Below are 27,076 nucleotides of genomic sequence, written 5' to 3'. Positions count from 1 at the left end.
CACAGGCAGAAATACATAAAGACAGTTTGATCCTAGTGACTTTTTACATCTTACTATCCTGGACGTCCAACAGGTTTATTATAGTCGGAGTGAAAAAAAAAACATCCTAACATCAGTTTGATTTATCTGAGCTAAGGTCAAGAAGCTTCTGTCTAATACCAATAGTAGAGCGAGTACGAGACCAAGTTAATTCATTCTAACTGATTATTATGTGCTTGTGGTGATTGTGTTGTTCTGATTGTTTACATGCCTTTGTGTTTTGAATGTGTGTACATACCGGGACGACAAGAAAAGTGTGTGAATATTATTTTTTGACTATAAATGATAATCTCCTGGTATGAGTCATTGTGTTTATAATCAATAGAAAAGACAGTTACAGAAAAATACAGAGTTTACAATCACAAAGAAAGGTGAGATCCACTAAGGAGACAGGTACAGGTTGTCGTGGCAACAACCAATTTATAACATCTGGTCCATTCTTTGCTCTGTTGCCAGTCTGACAATTTCTAGTCATGCTTTGCCAGACCTTCCTCCACAGCGCTGCGGGGAAGGTCTGGCCAGTCCACACAGCATTCTGGGATGGGACAAAAACGTGCTCCTGGTTTATTGGCAATAGTATTCCTTTCTATATTTATTCAGTACATATCCATGTCCTAAACTTATGAACCATTATATTTCCTGCACTTAATGCTATTGCACTTCTGGTTAGACCCAAACTGCATTTTGTTTCCTTGTACCTGTACCTGTGTAATGACAATAAAGTTGAATCTAATCTAATCTAATTTCTTTAAACCAATCACAATCATCATGGGCGGTGCTAAGTTCTGCACAAAGCCACGGTGCCTCTGCAAAATAGCCTCTGGAAGGAACTTGTTTTGGTGAAACGGTTACATTTAAAAGTTGTTTTAGTCAAGGGCCTTGGTAGCCCACCTGGTAGAGCGTGCGCCCATGTGCAGAGGCTCAGTCCTTAACGCAGCGGCCGTGGGTTTGGTTCTAACCTGCGGCCCTTTGCTGCAAATCATTCCCCATCTCTCTCCCCTTTCAAGTCTAAGCAGTACTGTCACAAATAAAGGCCTAAAATGTCACAAAAAAAATCAGATTGGACAGATAGTCTAGCTAGCTGTCGGGATTTACCCTGCAGAGATCTGAGGAGCAGTTAAAATTTCAACACAAAGGTAACGGATATCCGGTCAAAATGAGGGACATCCAGCGGAATTTCCATTGACAGCAATCCTGGAAGTGGAACTTCGTGGCTGTAGACTAGACAGTTTCTAATCTCCTGTTGTTAAAACCTAATCCCTCCCTGTCCTGTAGTCCCTTTCCTACATTTCCACATGAGCTAACCTCCACATTCCCCTGCACACCTGGCCCCAATTCACTCATCGGCTCAACATTTATGTTTAGCCCGCATTTTACTTGTTATTCCAGTTTTGTGCTGTCCAAGCTGCAGCACTGCAGCCTTCTAGTCTTCTTGATAGTTATTGTTAGCAAGGGGACATTTTCTATTTTAGTTCAGTTTGAAGTCCATTTCAAGGACGTCCACGAACTTCTTAGCTTTGTCGTCAAAGCTGATCCACCACCATCAAACTATGATACACATTTATTGATTTGTATATATGCGTGTATCTGTATGTATTTTACCAAAGCTTTGTTTTTATGGGGCACAATGCAGGCAATGTAGTAATAAAAATTAGCTTTATTTAGACAACAATTAATGAAAACAAAAGTTGGATGCAAACATTTCAAGACTGCAAAGAGGCAAATAAAACCAGACATGTAATAAATGTAAAAAATCTAATTAAATCAAATTAACTTTGATGGCAGAAGATAAGGTGATAAGATAAAAGTTGTTGATGTTTGATGCAGTAAAGACAACAGGAAGCAGGTAGAAACACACGTTTAATGGACTGACGAACACATATGACCATTGTCATTGGAATTGATCAAAACGATACTGTATTCCATGAAGAAGAAACTTACTGCACTTTGTCCGAGCCAACCTTCTAGCCAGAACATGTTTTAAGTGTAGGAAACTTACAACATGGAAAGCATTCCCGACAACACCAGTCTACATATACACCATCATATTCATACACAGGGCAGTCTTCTTTCCAGATACAGTATCTCTGTTGAGCTTGAACTCAGTCATCTGTAGTTTTCCACTGTGCTCAGTCAAAGTCCATTTCAAATCTATGCTACTGGTAAATAAGGAAAAAAGATGCAAAGTATCACGGCTGTTAGGCACAAACTATCAAGACAAGTAGAACAGTAGTCAATTATTTTAGTTAATCTGCTATTGCTTTAAGAAGATAAAACATAAAATATTGACATTTTTATTAAAGTGAACACCTTTGTTTGATAATGACTTTAGCCACACGGCTAAACCACAAGACTTCGATTCAGCTTCCACCAGGGTTAAATTATACTTTCTCATGAGCCGTCTTGACAGAGTCCATTAGGCTGCCATCCAGATGGTGAATGAGATGAGCAAGGTCAGTAAAACTGTCAGGGATGTCACACAGCCCAGATACAGCATGGTTCCTATACCACACAGTGCAGTCAAATAGGCATTCATCCTGCTGAAAACAATCTTCCGTACAGTTGTGCAGAACTACAAAAAAAGAGTGTGGGAATTAGACAGTGATGAGGCAAAGTAAATCACAATTTAGGTGTTTCATGGAAGTTTTAGCAGAAGTCTGCTTTCTAAGAACAGTGATCTCCAGATCACAGTGGTTTGGATTTAAATTAACTCTAGATGGAGCTACTTGCCTCTTGAATAAGGCAATTGTATTTTCCACTGCCGTAGGCTGAAGCAAACAACTCTTTACTGTGATAATATCCTCATGTGACCAAAAGTCTGAATGTCTGCCTTCAGTCACACACTATGGATTAACATCCCTGTAAACTAAATGTTGCATTGTTGTTGTTTTTTCATTTAAATCCCTAGAAATACCTGACGGCATTACAAATGCTAAACATGCAAAGAACCTTAAACCTTTGGCATTCACTTGTGACCTTTTTCTTGCAATAATCTCCAGGATGCAAAAATAGAAAGATTTGTGAAGAATTAAAGATTCAATGGTTACTGTGAAAAAAACAATCAACACTGCTTTGTTGGTATGCTTTTGAACAAGCAACTCTTTATATTCAGTATATTTCTAAATTTGTTCTTTTGTAATTATCAGCAGACAGCTTGTAGACCACACTTCATGGACGAATACTATCATATTAGATGGAAGGTACTTTAATTGATCTCATGTTCATATATATTTTTTTAAGTCCATGCGAGCTGTGAAGAGATTTTTTCCCCTTGCAATTCCAATTTAAAAAATAGGGGAAAACATTTACAATCCTTGTTCCATTCAACAATGTTTTTCAATGTTCAACTAAAGATAATATAGTATGAGGCTTCAGCAGTCTGACTTAGTCAAATAAAAATGTAATCTTTCAAAGCTAGGGTATTACATATTGCCTTCCACTCTAGTTCAGCCATGTCTTTCAAGGGAAAACAAAAGAAAAGGTAAATTTGGAAGAAAAACACAAATTTTTGAAGATACCTCCAAAGAGGACAAACTCAGCAAATTGAAGCCTTATAATGACTTTTGTTAAACATTGGAATGCAATTTTACACAGGATTAGGACTATGGATTCGCTTAGAAATGGATTTTTATATGGTTAGTATGGACAGAAATACGTAAACTTATCTTTTCATTTTTCTACTGACAGGAGGTCAGAGACTCTACCTGGTACGTCTGGTAGCTGATGGCCATCCCATATCTGCAGTACATGACATAGTGTTCACAGTTGTACCACAGTAAGCTGTAGGTGACAGAGCCCAAGAGTTTCTCAGCCCGTCTGGCCACCTCGTCCCCATCCAAAGGAGGCTGGCTGCACACCTTGTCCATGTGGTTGACCAGAATCTCTGAGCCATACGCAAAATCTGCCAAAGAGTCCACTCTGACGCTGGCAACCTTGGTGATAACCCCCAGCAGAAGGCGGTTATTTGTTACCATCTTGGCAATTGCAGATTTATTCTTAGTAATCACAGGAAGGATGTCCGGGATGAGATGAGCTACACGATTGTCTCCCAAGTAGATACCAAAATGTGTGAATAAGGTCCTGGGGACTTCTAATAAATCACCACGCTTGTAGAGGGACAGGTCATATTTGGAGTCATCCTCTTTTTGCAAAGCTACGTAGAACAAGTTGAGTATTTGGTAAAGAAACATGATGGCAGAGTGCAGTGTGCTGCAGAGTTCTTGCCACTCATTTTATTTAAGTCGGAGTTGGGAGGTGCTACAGCGGCTCGTAGGATTAGATATTGGTCAATGTTTCAGTAAGATTTTGACAGAAACAAAGGAGCTTTTTCTAATCAATGTGTAGTTGGATTTTGAAACTCAGGCCTTGTTGTATTAAGACCAGGGGTCCTCATTAAGAAGGCTGATTTGGCAACAAGTCAAATCCTCATTAGAAGGTCACTCATATTGAGTCATCCCACCCAAATAAACAGCCTTTGTTTTTGTGGACTATGTTGCTCTGCAGCTCTTTCATCGTTGTTAACTGAATTCCTGGACATTTAGAATTGTTTTATACATTCATTATATAAAATGCAATGACATATGTAACATACTAAAAATAAACTAAATCCATCACAATACAAAGAAAAATGGCATAGGTGTAGTGTAGCCAAAATAAAAAATACTTTATTTACTTAATTACTTACTTATTGGTTTATTTGCCAGGGACAATGGGCAGTCATTCATTATACTAGAGTTAGCTCAATGACTAAATTTCATCAGCAGTCTCCTAGCAGGCAAATAAGATAATACATGGTGACATATCACACACATGCTAATTACAGTCTAATTTAGGCATCAGCTTTCACTGGCATGTGGTTCACACAAGGCACACAAGTACAAATAAATTGTTTATCATACTTTTGTCATATTTACATTATGTTAACTACACTACTATAAAATACCCACACTTGTGATATGTGTTTACAAAAATGAAACACTGAAAAGAAAAGTATTTCCCCAAATTTTTATGAGATGACAAACATAAGTCAAGTAGGAAACTATGACACAGTGTCTCTACGCTCAAATGAAAGTAAAGTTGTAAAGGAAACTCACAAAGCAAGGCAAGGCAAGGCAGCTTTATTTGTATAGCTCATTTCAGCAACAGGGCAATTCAAAGTGCTTTACACAAAATCCGTTAAAAAAACAGTTAAAAATAATAAAACCATCCCGAAGAGGTTTTAGATCAGTCTTTGTCAAGTTGAAGTGCAGTTCAATTTGTTTTAGCAGTTTCCTTGTGCTCCTTTGCCCAGCCATTCACAGAGCAAAGAGTATAGGTACTGGGAGTACGTGGTTGACGGTGCTATGCCAAAACAGATGATGGAGATCATTCCATGGAGGCTTGGGACAATCACGCTGCACTGGTCTCTGATGATTGATTCCAAGCTCTCACAGAACTACAAAGGAAATAAATAGTTTATTTCATGTTGTGCTTGATATTGTTGTATTGAGTTCATACCATGGATAGAGAAGATTTCTGATGGACTCTCACCTTAAAAAAAGTCTGTTAAAATCGAATCTTTTATACCATGATCATAGTTTGTATGAACGGTTTAAACTACCACTCTTAATCTGTGTGCAAGGTTTACCTGGTAGAGGTAACCGTTGCAACGGTTCTTGTGATGGTTAAACTCTATCATCATCATTAATCTTTACCAACTTGGCAAAGCAGAGCTGCCACTCTGTATGAATGAAGTTGAATGTCTCAGGGTTTGTTACTGTGCTTCATGGCAGTGGTGGATATGAAGACACAAGAAAAACATTTACACATTTGTTTTGAAAAAATACATTAACCTACATTAACCTCAAGAGAAAAAAACAGATGATACATCAGCCTATTTAATTGATGTTGGTTGATATTTTGTTTTGACTGTCGTCTACCAATATGGGGATCAATTACAAGACAAGATGTTAAAACTCTCCCAGTGAAACCCTAATCTAAACTTGTGGTCCTGTGAAATGGAGGGATCACTTGTCAAAATTGAGTTTTAAGAGCTTATTTTTCTTCTTAGCCTATGTTGTTCACATAGAACGTATTCCTAAATAAAGCTGTTCCAACAACATGGAATAACTGGTTGTTTTTTAGGGCTGATGGGAACTTGGAGGTGGCAGGGTACAAGTAAAGGTTCCAGGGGCCAATAGGGAAGTCAATGGGGGACCCAACAACAAAATGTGTTGAAAAGCAATCCACACTCCCTCCCTCATCCTCCACTCCTCTGGTGCCAACCTCCTGTCTCCATCTGGCACTCTCTCCACAAACACATCCGCAACTGCACCAACCAGTCCTGTCACTTTTTTAGAGCTGCTATTTATGTTTGATCCATGTGTGTCTATTTGTAAAGTGTGGATGTCCATGCTTTTTTAGACTCTTTAAAGTGTCTTTGAGTGGTTAAAAAGCAAACAAAATGCATTATTTTTAGCATGATAAAAGAGGATTTAAACACAGCATGTTTTTTGTGGTAAGTGGCTACCATAAAGCCTAAGCATGATGATACACTCCTTAAGGTGCCAGTATGGATTATATACCTTTATCTTATGCACTAAGAACAATAATTATGCTGTAGACATGATAAATAACCAGAACAACATTTAAGACTGAACTCATTCACAGAAATGAGTGCAGGTCTGTATCTGCAACATGTGACAAAGTGTCTACACTTATACCACAGTTATACCACAGATGAGTTTTTTGCAGTAGTTGCTAAATGCTTTCGCGAACACAAATGAGAACATTTGTCCCTTTAAGCTGATATAAGTTCAAGGACTTACATTTATCAATGTATCTAAATGTTTTAATGCTCAATCAAGAGTCATCTAATTGTCTCATGAAATGCTTGAGACAAGGTTAACCCTAACCCAAATTGTGTCAGTCTGCCATTTGTTGCTGACCAGGCGGTGTACATCAGAGTTTGTCTGACCTTTTTCCCTGGAAACCGCTGCCTGCTGTGCCTGGAAATGATCTCGATGAGAGTGCTGAGAGTTGTGAAAGTGAACCAAACAGTGAAGTTGCTGGCCAGAAAATCAAATCCGCACTGTAGAGCTGAGTGCAGTTGCAGGAACGAGTGATAATTGTCTGTGGGTTTTAACTATGAATGGCACCTTACGTCACATTACAAGTAGTTGATACAATATTGTTGATCGATTAGTGCCGCTTTAAAGTGGATCAGCCAACACGTCCTCAAAACCACACAATGATGGGTTGTTCACCCTCTAACAGGACCCACAGAGGCGTGTTTTTGGGAGGACAATCTGGGATTAACTGTGTTTTTAATGAATTGATAGCAGATTGATATCTGAAGAGATTTTTGCTCAATCTTTAACAGTGGTGGAAGAAGTATTCAGATCATTTACTTTAGTAAAAGCACCAATGCTGCACCATAAAATACTCTATCACAAGTAAAAGTCTTACATCATGTACTACATTCATAGTAGCATTCACTATGCAGAAGGGTTCCCTGGCAGTATTAGTACAAAAGAACCTTCACTGCAAGAAGTAAAGTACAAGTACCTTAAGATATTAACAAATTTAAGGGGGGGGGGGATTGCTCCTTTGTGAAGCAACATTTTTTATCAGACTTTTAACGTGATTACCGTCCAGACACTGGCGTGCAGAGGACCTGGTGGGCAGAGGACTTTGTTGTCTCACAGTGGCTAGTCTGTTCTGTCCCATCGTCAATCCAGAAGAACCACATGATGAAACATGCATTCATTTGACCAGATTAACTTAATCCTGTAGGCTTTAGTTACATTCTCATTATTTGACCCAGAAATACTTTGGGAAGAACTTCTGTCTTTTTTTTAATTCTTTTTTTTCAAATATTCTTTCTTGGGTATTTCCACCTTGAATGGACAGGACAGGTTGGACTCGATTCCTCGACCTCTACGTCAAGGCATGATCTCTTTATATTTGTGCACCTGCTCTACCAACTGAGCCATCCCTTTAAATTGCAATTTGATGAGTTAGACAGCTAGACTATCTATCCAATATGAGTTTTCTGTTGCACGACTAAAACAACTTTTGAACATACACATACTCCACCACAACAAGTTCCTTCCTGAGGCTCTTCAGCAGAAATTGATTGGTTTAAAGTAATGCCAATAAACAAGAGAAATTTTTCTCTCTTCCCAGAATGCTGTGTGGACTAGCCAGACCCTCCTCTGGAATGCCGCGAAGTAGGAAGGTCAGGCCAAGCGAAACTACTAACTTTGTGTTGCTTTTCTGTTGCTTTAGATCCTAGTATTGTTCACACAATGTAAGAATGTCAACCCGGCATCAATGAGCAATGATTTGCATCTTGTGTCTCTTCACAAAGAGGCCAGTTCAGTAAAGGTTTAACACTATTTAGGTACTTGGGCATGGCCGTTCATTCTCAGGTCGGCAATGCTTTACATCTGTCCTGGGCCTGTTTTTTCCCCCACACAATAAAACCAGATCACACAGAGGTAGTTTAGGTAAAATGTATCTAATCTAATATCAAAATGGGGTGTACAAATAAAGCCTTATTAAACTTTCTTGTGTTCCATTTCCCCTCACTGTTTGTTTTGATTGTGATAAAAAGAGTTTGCCTGCAGCACCCTGAAGAATACCCTCAGGCTTACTGTTATCACAAAACTATATGCATGTGTTGCTGTAGTTACACTGTGCAGCATGAAAAATATTGAAATGATGAGTCCAGCGTGAAGTGGCCTTGAACAGTATGGAATGAACTGCATACATTCCCCAGTCAAACAAGTGAAAACATTGCATTTGACTTATTGATATAACCTTAAATCACTTTCACCGACTAGTGGTTAAGAACGTATATTGTAAAATGTTAAAGTGACAGATCCGTTAATAATTGTAGAAAAGTATTGTAGAATCTTTGAGAAAAGGTCATTTGAACATACTCACCCTTTATGCAGATTAGCATAACATTCCTTATGAGATTATTCCACTGGATTGAGTTTATCTTCACATCAAAATCTATGAAAAATCCTCTTCAAATATCACTATACATACAGTATGTACCACCGACCATTAGAAAAACAAGCCTGCCTAAGTGTTGGTATGCTTTGCAAATGAAATTGATGGAAATTTAAAAAAGATAATATAATTGTTCTGACGATCCTCCTTTACTAAAAGTTTTCATATACAGCATCACTGTCTGATATGATTTGTAAATGCCAGAAACGAGCTGACGGTAGCTGTCTTCATCGGTTACACTGAGGAGATTTCCTGTTCCTCTGCTCTCGGCCATCGATCTGCCTCGTATCTCTGTCTGGCTCCACTTCAATAAACAATAGCTCAGCTGCAAATATGCTTCCAGCTGACTGTAGGAATCCAATTAAAACTTCTCTGAAAAGAACTACAATCTGTAACACAATATGTAAACTGTCTGGGAAGAACAATTCTATTAAGCTGTCTTATTCATTTTGTAATATCTAAGAGAACGATTACATTAATTTTCTCATACTGATTTTGTTTAACTGTAGTTGTAAATCGGATTCAGCTTCTTGGATCATTGTGGTTCCACTCCCACTTGTTCTTTTACCTACCAGTGCAGTTTCAAATAGGAGGTCAGCACATCAGTCAAACTGCAGCATGTAAGGAGAAAATGTTTTTCAAAGACTTTTGTGTTTTCATTCCTACATAAAACACCAAAGTGTCCTGATGAACCCTAAAATGTTATTTTGAGGCTTAAGTCGCGGCCACTTACCACGGGCAAAAAGAGAATAAGTTGTTGTCAGTTTACGTCATGGCTGGGTCTGTCTTACTTATGATACGTGCAAGTAGCAACAAGTACTGTATCTGCTATTTATTATACAATGCCTAGCACCCGGGCTGTAGTACTTGAGTCCAGGTGTTAGTTTAAATCAAAATCCGTCTAGATATAGGCCTGGTACATCATATACAGTACCTCAATCATCAAGCATTAATCATTTTCCTTTTGGCCACAGACACGATGTCACAGAGCACTTTGTACTATTAATTTTTCAGGACAAGTAGTAACTTCAAGAATGGGAACATTTACATTTCATATGGCCACATTTTATCCTATAGTGTTTTACTCGGAGCTTGCTTTTGATTTTCTCAAATAATTAAGCAAAATTATTTTATTTATTTTTCTTTCTTTTACTGGCAGAAGGGGGCTTCCCTATTTTGAAAAGTGTAGCCTACTATTACGATATTTTAACTGACATCTGCCAATTCAAAACGTGTGTTTTCTATGGTGTCGCTGTGTTCTTCTGGCATTTTTTGGGCATGCTTTTATTGACACAGTGATGTTCAGGTTTTACACCTCATGTTGTTATGGTGACATTATGTCGTTTAAGAAATAATTAATGTTGTCATTTGTCTTTAATTTTCATCATATGATAAACCAACTTTGTCCCAGTCTTAGTTCTTTGACTGACAGTCCAAGTCTAATAGAATAAAATGTCATCATGTACTTGTTAGAGAAGGCAATATAAAAAGCTGAGTCACCATACCTTTAGACTTGCCTTATCATCCTTACCAGTACTAGGTTATATACAAACATACAGCTTATGGTAAAATCCCATTGCTGTGTTCTGATAGCTCAACCACAGCTGTCAATCACAGATAGCATCAAATCTGGGAAATGACTTTTTTGGATGTTTTGAGTCACAGCTTTGTCCCAACACCCACTCACTGTTGTGAGTGAAATGTTTGCATATGAGCCCTTTATCAAACACTGACCTGAGGACCTTGTTCAGATAAATATCCCACAGCGTCGAGCAGCTCATCATTCTCCACAGAAGGCGAGACCACAACTGGTAGCCAAAACAACATGGTACCGTCACTTCTCGCAACGGCAGGAGGACTTCTGTTACTTTTCTCCTTCTCATCAGCAGTAAGTCACTGACTTTAGCTCTTTCACTGACCCATTTTTCTCAAGCACAAACACCTAACACCTTTTATCTTTTTTTTAACGCAGCAAATACGAGGAGACAACATCGCAGGAAAATGTAACATGAATGACGGCTTTGTAAGTTACAAATAAGAAACTGATATGTTTGTGCTATGTGGATTTTATGTATCCACACATATATGGATTATGTATAGATATATTATAACATCAATGTTTTTGTACTTGGCCCATCTATAATCAGGGACTGTACTGTCCAACGACATGCGGAGTGGCTGATTACATGCTGAGGTATATGCCAGGGGTGGACAAGGATTTGGAGGATTTGCAAGAGCAACTTGACATAATTGCTAATTTGACCAAGGAGGCCGATGAAACAGCTGTCTACATGAAAGATTCAGCTGTTTCGGCTCAAAAAAGTTCCCAGCCAGGTAACACACTTCATCTGATGCCATCTTCATACAACTGGGTTTGAGTCCCATTATTGTCATGCCCAGATCATTTTTATCTGTTGCACTCACTTCAAATTCCTCTGTAAAGCACTTTGGTCAACACCTGTTTGTTTTTGTGTTGTTGAGTGTTGAGATCATTACTGACACATTCCCTTTTATGTTTCAGACTCACACTACAAAAAGTCATCAAGTATGCTGGATGATGTTGCTCGATTTGAAAAGACCATCGTCACACAGGAACAGCAAATTATGTGAGTTACCATTAATACTGAAATAATATCATTTGACGAGAAACCTTCATACCAAGTGGTGGAAAGTCACTATTCAAACAAGTTTCTTTTATATGTTACTTTATACTTCTATTTAACTCCATTATAGATGTGAAATATTGTACCTTTATAACAAATCAAAGCCTTTACTTGACTGTTGAAATTCCTAGATACTTAGAAGATTACCTGATTACCGCCCACATTGTTAGGACTGAGCACAGATCATGTGGCAATTTTCCGCCCACTCCTCTTTCCCCTATGGGAACTCAGACTTACCCCTGACATTTAAAAAACACTCATATTTAATTATGTTTAACATATTTCTCCAAATTTGCTTCATTAGTCGTTCATTTTGCTTCTATGTCACGTCTTTTTGTTCTTATCTATTGTGTAAATGATCTTTGTGCAACTCATGTTTGCTTCCCTTTTTCCAGCGATCTTCAGAACGTAATTACATCCAACGAGAGGAGAATGTCGGACTTGAAACAACTCTCCGTCCAGCTGCAGCAGAAGTGCAGTGAACCCTGCAAAGACTCAGTTGAGATCCAACCCCTTACAGGAACAGGTAAGGGGAAAAAACAAACCCTGAGGCCAATACCATTTCACAAGAGGTTTCTCAATCAGCTCAACCACCAGTGTCCTTGTTCGGTGTTTAGTTAGAGAGTAAAATCAATAAGGTACACAGATTTATTCTAGATGTTGTTTGTTGTGACCTTATTTCAAAGAAGTTATTTCTAAATGATATATAAAATATATACATTTAAAAAACGTCATTATTTTGTTCTTGCGTTTTGTTAACAGCACCAATCTGGAACAAACCACACAGACCTTTAATCAGGTTTTGTTGTGACTTTTATTAAAGTTGAACTGTCTTCCTTCTTCTTCTTTGTCTTCTTCTTCTTTCATCAGACTGCCAGGATGTTGCAAACAAAGGTGCCACCACCAGTGGTCTTTATTATGTGAAGCCAACAAAAGCCACTGAGCAGTTCCTGGTCTATTGTGAGATTGACAGCTTTGGACGCGGCTTCACAGTCATACAGAGGGTATGTGCTTTATTTGAGAAATTGAGATTTCAAACACAGAATAACTCATGTAGATACAAGTAGAAACCAGAGAAAATTTGCCAAACTTTCTTGGATACATAAATTAGATGTGATGGTACAGAGGCCTGCTATGTGTGAAATTGACCAATTAATACATTTGACAAGGAAACATTAACATAAAACATGAGGACAGTCCAAAAGACCATCCCCTAGTCCCGGGACACTGATCCCATTTTCCTGTCCACAGAGGCGCGATGGGAGTGTGGACTTCCACAAGGACTGGATCCAGTACAAGGAGGGCTTTGGCTATCTCTCACCAGATGACACCACAGAGTTCTGGCTCGGTAACGAGAAGATACATCTCCTGACGGCCACTTCAACCATCCCACTTGTGCTGAGGATAGAGCTTGTTGACTGGCAGGGTACAAAAAGGTATGTAGGCTACACTCACATGATAAGAGATTGTATAAGAGGAGAGCACAGGGGTTAGCTGACAAGGCAAACATGACCCTGGTGATGAGGTTTCTTTTGAAGAAGACAAGTATGCCATGGCAGAAGTGACCAAAAACTTAAATATTAATCTTCCACTCCTCCCTGTGGCTTCCTTTCTCCAGGTATGCTGACTACACCATGTTCAGAGTTGCACCAGAGGTTGACAAGTACCGTCTAACATACGGCTACTATTTTGGTGGTGATGCTGGAGATGCCTTCGATGGCTTTGACTTTGGTGATGATCCCAGTGATAAGTTCTACACGTCCCACAATGGCATGCAGTTCAGTACCTTCGACAAGGACAATGACAAGTATGACGGCAACTGTGCTGCGCAGGACGGCTCCGGCTGGTGGATGAACAGATGTCACGCTGCACATTTGAACGGCAAATACTACCAGGGTAAGATCGCATGGCTGAAACCAGCGTCGAAAGTGGTGTTCATTTTGAATGATCTCTCGAGCGGTTTACAATCCTGCAATGTTGTTTTTATTAACAAATAGCCCTCACAGAAACACAAAGAGACAAAACTGTTATCCAAGCATAGCATCTGACCTGTTTATGTTCTCTTTGTCAAGGTGGTGCGTACACAGAAAAGGACGCAGGAGAATTTGGCTATGACAACGGTATTATTTGGGTGACATGGCATGACCGCTGGTACTCCTTGAAAGAAACCACCATGAAGATCATTCCCCTCACCCGCATCACAGCAGGCGGTGGACAGCAGACTGGGGTCAAACAGCTGGCTGGACTTTCTAAAAAGTAGACTGACATGCCCATGGTCAGTTTAGGCTGCAGTTAGGGTGTTAAGCACAACAGCACTGAAACCGCCTTCAATGAAATAACATGCCTCCGTGGAAAATGTCTGACTTAACCCTTGTCTCTTCCATCGACCGTGAACTTGTTGTCCTAGGAAAAAATTGAAAATTCACTTTTATTGGCAATTTTTAAGAAATTGTTGTTGCTTTTTTAATGCATTTTTAATTCATGGTCAATTAAACACATTTCAATGATGTTATACTTATTTTTTGACTTCAGAAAAAGCAGAAACTATGAATTATTTTGAGTAATAGTTGCGATCAGAGGCTGTTGAGTGGATCACAGACTGGTTTATGTAAAAGTTAAGTCAGGATCCTGTTTTAAACCTTCTTTTTTTTATGAAATGCTATGAAATTGAATAAAACCCCCAACATTCAATAGAAGCCATCATACCATTTTACATTGCTTGGGTTCCATAAAACGTCCATGCATGCATCCAAGTAATTTATTGGTCAATTTGGTAGTAAGAAACCCATAGTTCTGACATAAAACACTTGAAACTGGTCAAATTTGATTCGAGGAAAACAAGGGTTAATGATGTGTCTGGGTGTGTTGCGTGCATCGTGTTCTGCTGATCACGACACAGCGGGACACTGACGTTCACATTTTCCTTCTCGTCTTCATTGTTGTTTTCAGCACTAAATAAATGTCTTTTCTAAACCATATGTGGTCCTCACGTCACTGGACAGTCTTAGTTTGGAATCTGTTGTCACCAGCCTGGAGACACAAGACTACAGTAGTTCAGTCTTTTTGGCAAGCAGCTGTTCTGTAAAACAATGTGGAGATGAGACAAAATCACAAAAAACAAAATGCTAAAAAATATATAACATCTGAAAAAAAACTCTGAGAAACATTTAAATATTTCTCGTAGTGCACGTAGTGACCGTAAATGTACACCTGTATGTATGTATGTATGTCCAATTCGATCTTTAATGCCATCCTACATGTAAAGATGGGTCCAGTTCATTTGCCAATGCTGTCTTACATATTCAACACCACTGTGACAATTGCAGTATCAATCAACCATTAAAATAATTAAAGTTCACGAATGTGGTATTTATTACAGAACCTGTGATTTGGATTGCATTTTGAGCTCCAGGGGATTTTAGCTTTCTGATCTCTTACTGACTGACTGCCCAACACACAGACACACACACACACACACACACAAGCATGAAAAAACAGCAGTGTATTGATGAGTGATCTGGATACACAGGGTACCTTTTAAGCAAATTAAATGTCAAGTTCAAAAGCTGCACAGCTTAACCAATTTGCTTTATGAGGAACAAAACACAATTCATCTATAGCCTATTCTCTACACAAATTGAATAATTAAAAAAAATGAACCAAGACAGTGATCATTTAGGCACTTCTAACAGGCAACTTAGTGTGTCCCAGTATGGATTTTAGAAGTCATTTCTCATTAAAACTTGAGAGTTCTTCATAGAGTCTCTTGCTTACCTGTAGTTGGTTTGAAAAAAGAAAAAATGTTCTTCTTTAATGAAATTTCCATCCTATTGTGATAGGCTGTGCTGTCTCAAACCTCTGGCATGTTAGAATATTTTTTTAAACTTTAGTTTATTTGTTTTCCTCACTAAAATTAAATTAAATCCTCCACAAATTGTTCCCTTAAATTAACCTTGTGTCACACTTTCTTTTCCTAGAGACCACTGCAAAAATGTATTGATATTAAACAGTTGTCCTGTAATCCTGCTCATTTTGCACTGGTCATTTGGTGGAACACACACAAAACATTGAGGTGAGGAGAGGTTTTGTCATTTTCATGACCAAGCGATGGGGGTCTTTTGTGAGAATGTTTCAGAGTGTCTTTGATGGTAAATTGGTTAACCTATTGGTAGCCTATTTCAGTGCAAGGCCTTAAGCTTTCATTTAATGTAGGAATGACAATTGAAAAAATCTTTTAATGAATAGCAATTCACACAAGAGTAAGAAGTAGTGTCCCCGGTCTCCCCAGCCTATGGTGGAATTTTCAAGATCAATCAGGAGAACAAAGCAACTCCGGGACTGAGTTATTGTGGCAGATATCTTATCTGAGTGTCACAGTTGCCAAGTTTATTTTGATCCACACTAGGACAGTTTGTCTCCTCATGCATCTTCAAACTCACCTCAATAACGACATGTGGAGTCCAAATTCCATCTGGTTCGTTGTAGGTGGTTGTGCCAAACATCAAATGCCTTTGCATTGCCTAATATGAGAAATAATTGTGCAAAAGGTAAACATACAGCCCCCCTCACTCCTCAAAGTCCCTAACGTTGAGATCGGTCTAATAATATTTACAGTCAAACTTGTAAGAACAAAGTAGTCCGAAACATGATTGTTCGGTAATAGTTTTCCAATGCCTCAGCATGGGCAACCACACACTTTGAACCAACTTGGTAAGAATCATTTTGCCGTTGAAGGATTGGATAACCATTGATCGATGTACTCTCTTAGGCAAACATGGCTTGGATACACAAGGCAGGGAAACCAAACTTTGGCCTGTGCTCACTGCAAGTTACAGTCATTGTATCAATATGCACACAATGGCTATAAGTTAAAATTCAAAATATAATTTCAGGAATACATCATCTTGTGCAAAACACTGACTGACAAAAACATGCGCGCACACACACACACACACACACTGCATACTAAACCAAAATTGTACTGTCTGTTTACATAATCTTTTTCATATATATCTTTTTTATATCGCATGTCCTGTGTTTTGCTTTCAGTTGTATTTGCTTTTACTCACTAACACTTTTTTACTTGATTTGTATTTACTAATGTGTTTGTTAGTTATTATTACCATTGTTTAGTCTCCATTTTTATTTACTTGCATTTTTATGTTGCACACTGCTGAAGAGGTGACACACAGATTTTTATTGCTTAAAGCACAATGACAAATAAGATCTAATTACTATTTGTTTTTGTGTAAAAGCCACAAAGACTGACATGATTCCAAGAAGTGGGTGTGTTTGATTATTGAAAGGGAACTGCTGGGAAAAGTGTATCATGAGTATGTGTGTTACAGGGTGAGGCCATATGAGGGAGCTCCTCTCAGCTGTTTCTGCTGCCAGGAGTATGGACATGTCAATGCAGTATGTAGAAAAGTCAGAAGGTGTGGAAGGGCAATTGCTCTGTAGAGGAGTAAAAAAAATGCAAGCAAAGTGGCTGCATCTCAATGCAGTGTCAGCACAGTGTCCAAAGCAAATAAAGGAAACAATGTGAATATGATCAGAGGTGTAAAGGGGTTGAAGCTGTTAAAAGAGTGGGGAGAAATTAAGAAATGATGCAAGAGTAACAGGAGCAGGGTTTCTTCTTATTTATTTCTGATTTTGGCAGTAGGCAACCAGCTCAAGGTGCATCATCCCTACCCACCCGACCAGAATGTGGAATAGGAGATAAGTGTAAAAAAATAATAATAAATTGATGTGACCGATCTTGACCAAAAAAACTTTAGCAAAATCAATTCCCCATGCTGAATCCCCAAGTATATCTACTGTAAAGCTTATCTGTGCTACTTCTAATAATAATCATAATCGTGTTTGATGGATCCAAGGATGTCTTGCAGATTAGCATTGGTTAACACCTCCTGACCAATAGATGGCGCAGACAAACTAGCTAGCTGCTGTTTGTGTTGTTTACTTCCGGGGCGTACGTTCGTCGTTGGTTTGTCGTGATGATCATGTTTTCAGGATTGTGATATATTTTTCAGTGCAAGCATACAACAATCTTCGAAAAAGTAGTTTATTCAGCTGTGGTGCTTTATCTGTGTTCATATCACCACAATGGCCGAGGTAAGCCGATGTTTGAAGTATTTTTTTAGCTTTTTCTTTTGCTCCCGGTAAAGCGCCACACAACGGGCCCGGCTAATTGCTGAATCGCGTTACGTTTATGATACGATTTCTTGTCTATTTAACTCATTCAAGGGTAGAGTCATTTATAAACAGTGCTGTTTTTGGTCTGTTTAATTATAATTTTATTAAATGTAACTATTTTCTTCTACAGGATGTCCAGAAGCACTCAGTCCACACGTTGGTCTTCAGGTCTCTTAAAAGGACGCATGATATGTTTGTGTCCGACCATGCGAAATCCGTCGCAATGGATGAGGAAAGGTAATTCGCCATTAAGGCAATTTCCATCACTACCTGTTGCAGAGCACTCTAACTTTAGGTTGTACAAGTATACAAAACTTAAAATGGGTTTAAAACGACCATTGGTTCACATGTGTTAATCTAGTCCAGCTTTGACTAGTTTATATATATATTCAATATATATTGAATTGCATGTACTGGGCCTGCTGATATTTAATGCAATACATTGTGAGACTGCTGTAGGGTAATATCAATCTTTTAATGTGATGAAGTAATGTTACATGAATTTTGTCAGTTATTTTATTTACTTGATTTACCAAAAATATGTCGTTATTTTTAATACACTGTACATCGGTATTATTTTATATGGTTTCATACTATACCATAAGAGAGAATTTTACCCGTATTGATCACTTCTAACCTAACTGTTCAAAGCAAAGAACTGTGTAGTGTTTGGGCTTTTACGTCAGACATACATAATGCTCATTTGCCAAGTAGAAGGAGCACATGAGGGATTTTTGAAGGAGAAAATAATGCATTATTGTCTTGTGTATTTTCAGCCACAAGTTGAAGATGAGTGTGAAAATGACAGCGGATTACAGTGCAGTTTTACACATGCCTGTCCTGAAGGAAGGGAAAGACCGAATGTCTCTTCCTGGCAGTATGCTAGGCCACCAGAGCTACACACAGCCAGGTGAGGATAAAACAATATAGTATTTAATATTTAGTTTTGATCATTTATTTGCTGATGTAAGATCATTGCGTATTGTTTTCCTGAACATTGATGCTCCAAAACTAGCTCATTTGATGTGTTCTGTTTGTACACGTTTCAGGGGATGACCCAGACTACCTGATCACCGGGACACATGCTTATCCCTCTGGACCTGGTAAGTACTGTGCTATTAATTTAACCAAGCTGCATGCATGTAATTGTTCTGAACCTAGTCAATGAACTGTATCAGCATTATTCTAGTGTTTTATTCAAGTGTTTTTCATTTAATAGGAGTAGCCTTGACTGCTGACACAACGATGCACAGGAATCCAAGTGAGGGAGGAATCCACTCCATGGCGCTGGCTTTGCCCCCCTCACAAGCCAGGTGAACATATTTTTTTTCTCCACAGTATTTTAGTTGAGAATGTTATTGGTACTAATTTGGCACAATGACTCAAGATGAGATACATTTTCAGAACTTTCAGGATTCTGACACACTTTACTCATATTGTTGAATTTAAGGCTGGATGTAAGCCGCACTGCTGCCAGTGTGGGTGACATCCATCGACACGCAGGAGGAGCAGAGAGATCTCACCCTCCGTCGACTGCTGTGGTAGGTTGCCGTGTATTTCCACCTGATCAGATATCCTGTTTACTAGGGCTGCACAATATATGTGAGAAGGTTGTTGAATATCACGATAATGATATTACTTCCGGTAAATGAACAGATATTAATGTGTACTCAGTTCAGCTGCTTTTAATATTCTTCTAAAACACAACAACTAGCTTGTTGAATTTTAAACGAATGAAAGGAAATCATTTTTAACATTCTGTTTTGAATAGAACTAATTGAATTGACCATGAAAGGCACCACTAAAAAAGGCTAGTTAAATTTAAAGTGCAGTTTTCTATTGATGTCTGATTAATATTTATATTGCCCGTGATGATAATAAAAAAAAAGGAAAGAAATGATATACTGTGCAGCCCTACTTTTTACTCTTGATGTAAAATTGCTGTAAGATGTACAGAGAAGATAATGAATTAATGTATTTACTTTAGTCAATCTTGGAGGGAGGCGGCACCAGAAATTCCACACTCGCCAGGAAAGCGCCAACCATGCCTAAACCCCAGTGGCATCCACCATGGAAACTGTTCCGGGTAACCACAACTCATCTCAACTTTTTCATTTTTAACCTTTTCTAGGCTATATTTTTCACCTGTAGATATAGTGTACACGCTGATGCCAAAGCGAGGCATCTGGGATGTGTCCTCTGCGTTTTTTTAAATTGTAGTGTGTTTCATCTAATAGGTCATCAGTGGTCACCTCGGCTGGGTGAGGTCCATCGCCGTGGAGCCGGGGAATCAGTGGTTTGTCACCGGGTCTGCTGATAGAACCATAAAGGTGATAATAATAATCATTTTCAGTTTTTTGTCTATTTTTCCTCTGCTTAATTATTTTGTGGATAAAATGTCACGTTATCCCTTTTTATTGTCTTGTATAAGAACAGTACAAAACTAGAAAGGATTAGCATGAAAGCTCCTTTTTGACGTGGGAACAGCTGTTTGACAGAGTAATCCAAAACTCAATGTTTACCTTCTATCTACCAGAGCTTTCAATCCCATCTTGTTTTCCTCCTCGGCAAAATGAAGTTGGCTCTGTTGTCATGAAGCTCTCTGTTGGGTCACATTTAACAGAACTGATCAAAACTGAGACGTGGTTGAAAAAGAAAATGATCTATAATGTCTGAACAGATTTTTAAGATTTTGTGTTGTGTCTCCCCTCACATACCCTGGCAAATTATATTATAATGTTATTATTTAGTATCTCTATAGATCACCTGTCTTATTGATCCGGAATGGTAGATAGAAGCATTATATTACACTCTGCTGTTTAACAGCCACATATCATACATGTTCTTTTGGACCCATAAGCAATTTTTTTTTGGTATTCCCAACTGAAGCCTTTTTCTGATAATGTCCAAACTCCTTCCACTGGAAGATGGCTCTCGGGCGACTCTAGTTCTCAAAATGTTCTATAATTCAAGTAATGAACTTGAGTGATGTTTGTCTTGACAGATCTGGGACCTGGCCAGTGGGAAACTGAAACTCTCCCTGACTGGACACATAAGTACAGTGCGAGGGGTGGCGGTCAGCAATCGAAGCCCCTACCTGTTCTCCTGTGGAGAAGACAAGCAGGTCAAGTGTTGGGATCTGGAGTACAACAAGGTCAGACATTGTAATGAGAGGCAGGTTAATGGGATGGACTCACTTAAGTCTAAAAGGGTCATGAAACGGCATTTCAGTTGATTTGATGTACAGTACTTCTACGTTCTCCTGACAATGTGGATCTGTGTATTAGGTCATCAGGCACTACCACGGACACCTCAGTGCCGTGTATGATATAGACCTACATCCGACTATTGACGTGCTGGTGACGTGCAGCAGAGATGCCACAGCGAGGGTAAGCTCTTACTTTGCATATTTGCTCTTTAATGTGTGAAGGACAATGTAGAAATTACTTAATTTTACAGGTTCAGGATATGTTTTGATAAAAGACTTCTCATTTTTAGTAGTCAATTTTTTTTTTATTCATTTACATTTCCTCTGTTACAAGTGACCCTAAGCAAGTAAACAAAGGTCACATGGATGTGAAAATGACCTGGCTGCTGGACACAGCAACAGTGTTTTTCAAAAGCATTTCATTCCAGTTTCTGAATTATTTTCTAAACATCTCTGCTGGTCTGCTTCTAGCCACTTTTTTGTTTTGGTTTGTATCTTATCTGTGGTTAGGGCTGGGTATCGTGTAAAAAAAAAAAAATGTTGGTACCTATACCAGGGTACTAATGGTACACAGAAGTCACGGTTTAATTCATACCCCGGTTCAGACATCATGGTTTGGTACGAGTTCGGTACAATAGAGGAAAAAGCAAAACAAAAATGGAGAAGGCTATTTTTATTATTATTATTGTTTGTGTCTTGGGCCGTAGTGTCATACAGTCTCTCCCCTGAGCTAGCTGCAACAGCCTGAAGTATGTAAATTAAGATGTTAACAAGAAGTAACCCACATCGTCTCCAGACTCCATCTGTAACTTGTAAACAAAATAAGACAATCATCTATAACAATAAAAAAAAAAAAACAGCATCTCTGTTCTCTGCAAAAACAAACTAAATTACCTGATTAACTCCTTAGGTGACTGAAAATTGGGTAATGATTGCCGAGGCATTTTTTGACACTCACAGCCCTGTCCGTGGTATGAGGAACTTCTGGCTATCCGATATCTGCACCTGTCACCTTATATCTACGCAGAACTTATTGAACAATGGGAGAATAGTTAGATATTGAACAACATACTCATCCTGCATTTTTACCTGGTCTTAGTGAGGTGTGGTGGGCAGTGCACCTGAGTTAAAATAGAATTCATCTCTCCCACTTAAACAAACTAAAGGGGAAAGATGTCCAAGAGACAATCCTTCCATCAGGGGTCTATAGTTGAATATGTTTTGTATATAATGTGTAAGTAATTAGGCCTCTGCAGGATTAAGTTATTTAACTAATTGGATTTCTTCTCTGTCCAAAAAGGTGTGGGACATCAGGACCAAAGCTAACGTACACACACTAACCGGCCACACCAACACCGTGGCCACGGTGAGATGTCAGGCGGCAGAACCACAAGTCATCACTGGTAAATACCTTTTTTTATTTTAAACAATCACAGAATTCCTAACAAACTATTGTGTATATGTATATATTAAAGGTATGGTTGATTGGTTGGTCTTCTACTTTTCACCTCAGCTGATTAACTTCTTGCAGGCAGCCATGATTCCACCATCAGGCTGTGGGATCTGATTGCTGGAAAAACCAGAGCAACTCTGACCAACCATAAGAAGTCTGTCCGAACATTGGCGCTGCACCCCAGACAGTAAGTTACCCATCCCTTAGTCTGTATCCTCAACGACTAATATCCGGGATTGCTCCGGTACACCCGGAAGATCCGCCGGATATTCGTCAACTTCCACTTTCTTTGTGTTAGCATTATAAACTCTGTTGAATTCAAAAGGACTATGTAACTGCTCCTCAGATACCTGCAGGGTAAATCCAGACAGTTAGCTAGACTACCTGTCCTATTTGAGTCTTCTGTTGCACCATTAAACAACTTTTTGGCATACACATGTTCCAGCAGAACAAGTTCCTTCCCCAGGCTTTTTTACAGAGGCACCATTATTGTGTCTGCGCTTAGCACCGCCCATGACAATTGTGATTGGTTTAAAGAAATCCAGAGCAGGTTTTCTCCCATCCTGGAATGCTGTGTGGACTGTGCCAGACCCTCTTTTGCAGCGCTGTGGAGGAAGGTCTAGCAATAAGCGGCTACCTAATCCTAACCTATATTGTTTTATTAGTTGGTGTTAAGCGTAGTACTGAAACAATAAGTCCGTCATAGTCAAAACCAGTTGGATATTTGATTAACTGTTTTTAAACGTTAGCTGGTTTCCAATTTGTAGGATGTGTTGCTTTCCCTCAGATAGAATCATTAAATAAAATCAGTTTGAATTCTTAAAGGAACATGCCGACTTATTGGGACTCTAGCTTATTCACCTTATCCCCCTGAGTTTATACATACCCTTCTCATCTCTGTGCGTGTTGTAACTCTGTCTGACGCACCCACCGCCAGCCTAGCTTACCACAGATGTTGGCGGCTCCAACCTGCCTACTACTCCCAATAAGTGACTAAATAACGCCAACATGTTCCTATTTAGACGTTGGGATTTGTATAGTCACAGCGTTACACATAACAAGGTGTTCCTATTAAAAATAAAATAGCTTGTGATGGGCATTTGTCATTTTTTATTTTAATTGTACAGAGGGCATTGGCAAATTAATCAGTAATAAAAAAATTCCTGTCAATCAAAGTTCTTTTTGAGTATTGTATGAAGACGTCTGACCCGAGGGATTATAATCACCAATTATACCATTGGAAAGCCAATTAAGAGTTTGAAATGTTCTTAACACGTTGTCATCTTATTTCCTGTGTTTTACAGATACACTTTTGCCTCCGGTTCTGCTGATAACATCAAGCAGTGGATGTTCCCAGATGGCAACTTCATCCAGAACCTGTCGGGCCACAATGCCATCATCAACACTCTTGCTGTTAACTCTGATGGCGTGTTGGTGTCCGGAGGTATTCATAACTAGCTATACTTAGGCCTGCACAATAAATCCTTAAAAAATCAAAAAACATTTTTTTTTTATTGGCTTTTATTATCATTTAATTTTACGAGCCAACTGCATCACAACAGCAAGAAAAGCTTTTACTTTCTCTGAGTTTTAAACATAGATTGTATAAAATAGGTTTTAAAGAGCTCCCAAGCTCTGCAATGCTCTCCCTTCTCTTCATTGAAGCCTTTATGTTTACAGGCTGTGGTGATGCTCAATCTGCTATAGGTGCCAAAAAATGTTTGGTACTGCCAATTTCTTTTGTTTTGTCATGGTTCACTTGTGCAATACATATTACACTTTGTGAGAAAAAAATGTGGCAGAGAATTGTTTCAATATCAATCCTAAGCTGAAAAATCGTGATTTATATTTTCTCCCGAATTGCGCAGGCCTAGCAACACTATCCTCGTTTGGTCTACAGAAAATGTTTAACTTTTAATTCTTAGAATAAATTAAGTTTTCTGAGGGTTAATTTTGCCTTTATGATAAAGGGGATCAAGTATTGATTTATAAGCGCATTCAACTTGTGATTGATAATACACATTTGTTTGTTCTCTCTGTAGCGGACAATGGAACTATCCACTTGTGGGATTGGAGGACGGGCTACAACTTCCAGCGGATTCATGCAGCTGTGCAGCCTGGATCTCTGGACAGCGAGTCGGGAATCTTTGCCTGCATGTTCGACAACTCCGAAAGCAGACTGATCACCGCCGAGGCTGACAAGACCATTAAAGTATACAAAGAGGACGACACGGCTGTAAGTTATATGATTATGTGTACAGTCAGTTCATATTCAAGTGCATGTTGTTAGGGCTGGGCGATATGAGACGAGATATCGTCTTGGAGTTTGGATATATTGTAACATGGTAAGTGTTGTCTTCTCCTGGTTTTACAGGCTGCATTACAGTAAAGTGATGTCATTTTCGGAACTTATCCGACTGTTCTAGCTGTTCTATTGTTTACCTTTACCCACTAAGTCTTTAAATCATTTCTGGAGAATATTTATCAAAAAACTCTTTGTGTAAATAACATTTTGTTAAAGCACCAATAGTCAAACATACAATATCGTCGTAATATCAACATCGAGCTATTTGGTGACAAATATTGTGATATTTGATTTTCAGTATATTGCCCAGCCCTACCTGTTATAGATATAAGTATATAATATTTCAAGCAGCAGATGGATAATTTGACAACTCTTGTTTTCTTTCTTGTAGACAGAAGAAACTCATCCGGTCAACTGGAAACCAGAAATCCTCAAGAGAAAAAGATTCTAATGCTTCTTTTTTTATCTGTTCATCTTGTCTCAGTAACAATGTTTATTTGTATTTCTACCAAACAACTGCTGTAGATCAACTCATCAAGTTTCACTTGCTGCGGCTTTTTTTGTTTTGTTATAATCAATGTGTCTTTGACAGAAGCAACCACATTCTAAAATCCGGTAAATTGTCTCATTTTATTCTAAAAACCATTTGCAGTCTGCATTGTATGATATTAATCCAATGAAGCGGCCATTTTGGACTGCCAGGAACCTCCCAGAGTGTTTGTTCTTGATGACGACGGCTCTCTGATGGCTCTGGTCCGTCTGATCCGCCAGCAGCAGCCACTCTTCAGACACTGACGGACTGGCCTCGGAGTGGACCTGCTCACTGCTCGGGTCAAACCCTGCAGAAGGAAAGACCGTGTGTTAAAAAATAGTTTGGAGAAAAAAAATAAAAGATTGTCCCGTTGAAGATGCCAGTTGTACAGACGTGGAAACAACGGTGCCCTTTTTTCTGGGTTGCAATGTGAACTTTATTTTGCTCAGTTTAATAAAACAGTACATTTTTCACATACATGCCGTTTCTTTTGTTCAGTAAAGATCAGTTCTGGCTCACCTGTAAAATCACGTCACAACCCAAAAGATTGACTCACATACACATGTATTAATAGAGGTCCATGCAGTTACATTTCAATCTGCTAGACTAAGATAGCTATTCAGAATAAAGGGTTTTGAACAGATAGTCATAGACCCTAAAAATAACTTTTTTGAGCTTTTTATATCACTTTTCTACCCAAGTCATGGATGTAGAGGTCTGAGAGTGCATGGCGAAACCCTTGTCCCGGTTTCTTCTTCAGACGGGGTTTTGATGGTTCTGGCAGATCTACCACTCTCTTGCAGGTTCTTTAACTGCCAGGGGGTGACCGGCGTTAAACAGGATTTCCTCTTCTAGAGACCTGAGACACATCTCAAAGTGCTCCTCGTCACACTCTGCATTTCTAAAAATAAGACCATTTATAGTAAGTTATAAAATATCTATGGGCTCAAATGTGGCTTATTAATTTAATAATTTGAAGAATCATTTTGTGCATGTGTGATTAAAAAAAGAGGACACCCAGAAATGGGCCGCAGGTTGGATTTGAACCTGGACCGCTGCAAAGGACTCATGCCTTCATGGGTGGCACACTCTACAGGGTGAGCTTGAGGCTGTCCTCAGATCATTGCATGCATATTATGCCATTTTTAAAATACACTTTGAACCAAAATCAAGTTTTGATTCATATAACCTTGAAAGGGGATGAAGTGATGTAAAAGTGAGTCCCCTGTCCTCTTTGACAGGCCTGCAGTGATCAGCCCCAGCCACTCACTGGGCTCCCAGTTGTTGGCCAGCATCACTGGCACGACCATGACCTCCCTGCTGTCTGCATAGTTGAGTTCTGGTAAGCTGGAGTCACGAACGGACAAATCACACAAGCCTCCTCCACACCTGCAGCCATCTTGAAAACACACACAGCTTAAAGAGTTACAACTCATACATTTCATTTATCACATCACTGATTATGATTCCTCTGTACTCACGAGTCGTTTATGTTCCCCGTCACCCTTCCTTCAATATCCATCCACACTGGCAGACCATCCTCTCTAAGGCGGTTGTATATATCTTTCACCAGAGCCTGGTCATCCTGCTGGTAGGAGAGCATTACATGAGATGGCATGTTGACCTCTCTTTGACTCAAATCTGGGAGAAAATGATTCTGTAGTCAAAGCTTCTGTGGTGG

General features: G+C 39.0%; 3 protein-coding genes across 3 annotated transcripts; 2 read left to right on the top strand and 1 right to left on the bottom strand.

Annotated features, from left to right (window-relative positions):
- Positions 1-1,881: 1,881 nt before the first annotated feature.
- Positions 1,882-4,256, bottom strand: LOC117954676 (lecithin retinol acyltransferase-like). Its single transcript, XM_034888620.1, has 2 exons — positions 3,744-4,256; positions 1,882-2,611 (listed from the first exon to the last, which is right to left on the bottom strand). The coding sequence occupies exons 1-2, from the start codon at positions 4,227-4,229 to the stop codon at positions 2,456-2,458; spliced, it is 642 nt and encodes a 213-aa protein (XP_034744511.1). The 5' UTR covers positions 4,230-4,256; the 3' UTR covers positions 1,882-2,455.
- A 6,409-nt stretch (positions 4,257-10,665) lies between these two features.
- On the top strand, positions 10,666-14,176 carry fgg (fibrinogen gamma chain). The gene is made up of 9 exons (XM_034888576.1): positions 10,666-10,927; positions 11,012-11,062; positions 11,187-11,373; positions 11,561-11,645; positions 12,098-12,228; positions 12,573-12,706; positions 12,954-13,138; positions 13,321-13,598; positions 13,775-14,176. The coding sequence occupies exons 1-9, from the start codon at positions 10,865-10,867 to the stop codon at positions 13,960-13,962; spliced, it is 1,302 nt and encodes a 433-aa protein (XP_034744467.1). The 5' UTR covers positions 10,666-10,864; the 3' UTR covers positions 13,963-14,176.
- A 3,599-nt stretch (positions 14,177-17,775) lies between these two features.
- On the top strand, positions 17,776-25,872 carry plrg1 (pleiotropic regulator 1). The gene is made up of 15 exons (XM_034888600.1): positions 17,776-17,816; positions 18,028-18,134; positions 18,674-18,807; positions 18,947-19,000; positions 19,117-19,210; positions 19,348-19,438; positions 19,885-19,983; positions 20,135-20,227; positions 20,902-21,051; positions 21,185-21,286; positions 22,406-22,508; positions 22,637-22,745; positions 23,863-24,002; positions 24,601-24,794; positions 25,255-25,872. The coding sequence occupies exons 1-15, from the start codon at positions 17,808-17,810 to the stop codon at positions 25,312-25,314; spliced, it is 1,539 nt and encodes a 512-aa protein (XP_034744491.1). The 5' UTR covers positions 17,776-17,807; the 3' UTR covers positions 25,315-25,872.
- The last annotated feature ends 1,204 nt before the right edge of the window (positions 25,873-27,076 follow it).

This window comes from Etheostoma cragini, chromosome 2, assembly GCF_013103735.1.
Source record: "Etheostoma cragini isolate CJK2018 chromosome 2, CSU_Ecrag_1.0, whole genome shotgun sequence".
Lineage (NCBI taxonomy): Eukaryota > Metazoa > Chordata > Actinopteri > Perciformes > Percidae > Etheostoma > Etheostoma cragini.
Note: the sequence above shows the minus strand (reverse complement) of the source record. Positions and strands in the feature narration are given on the sequence as shown.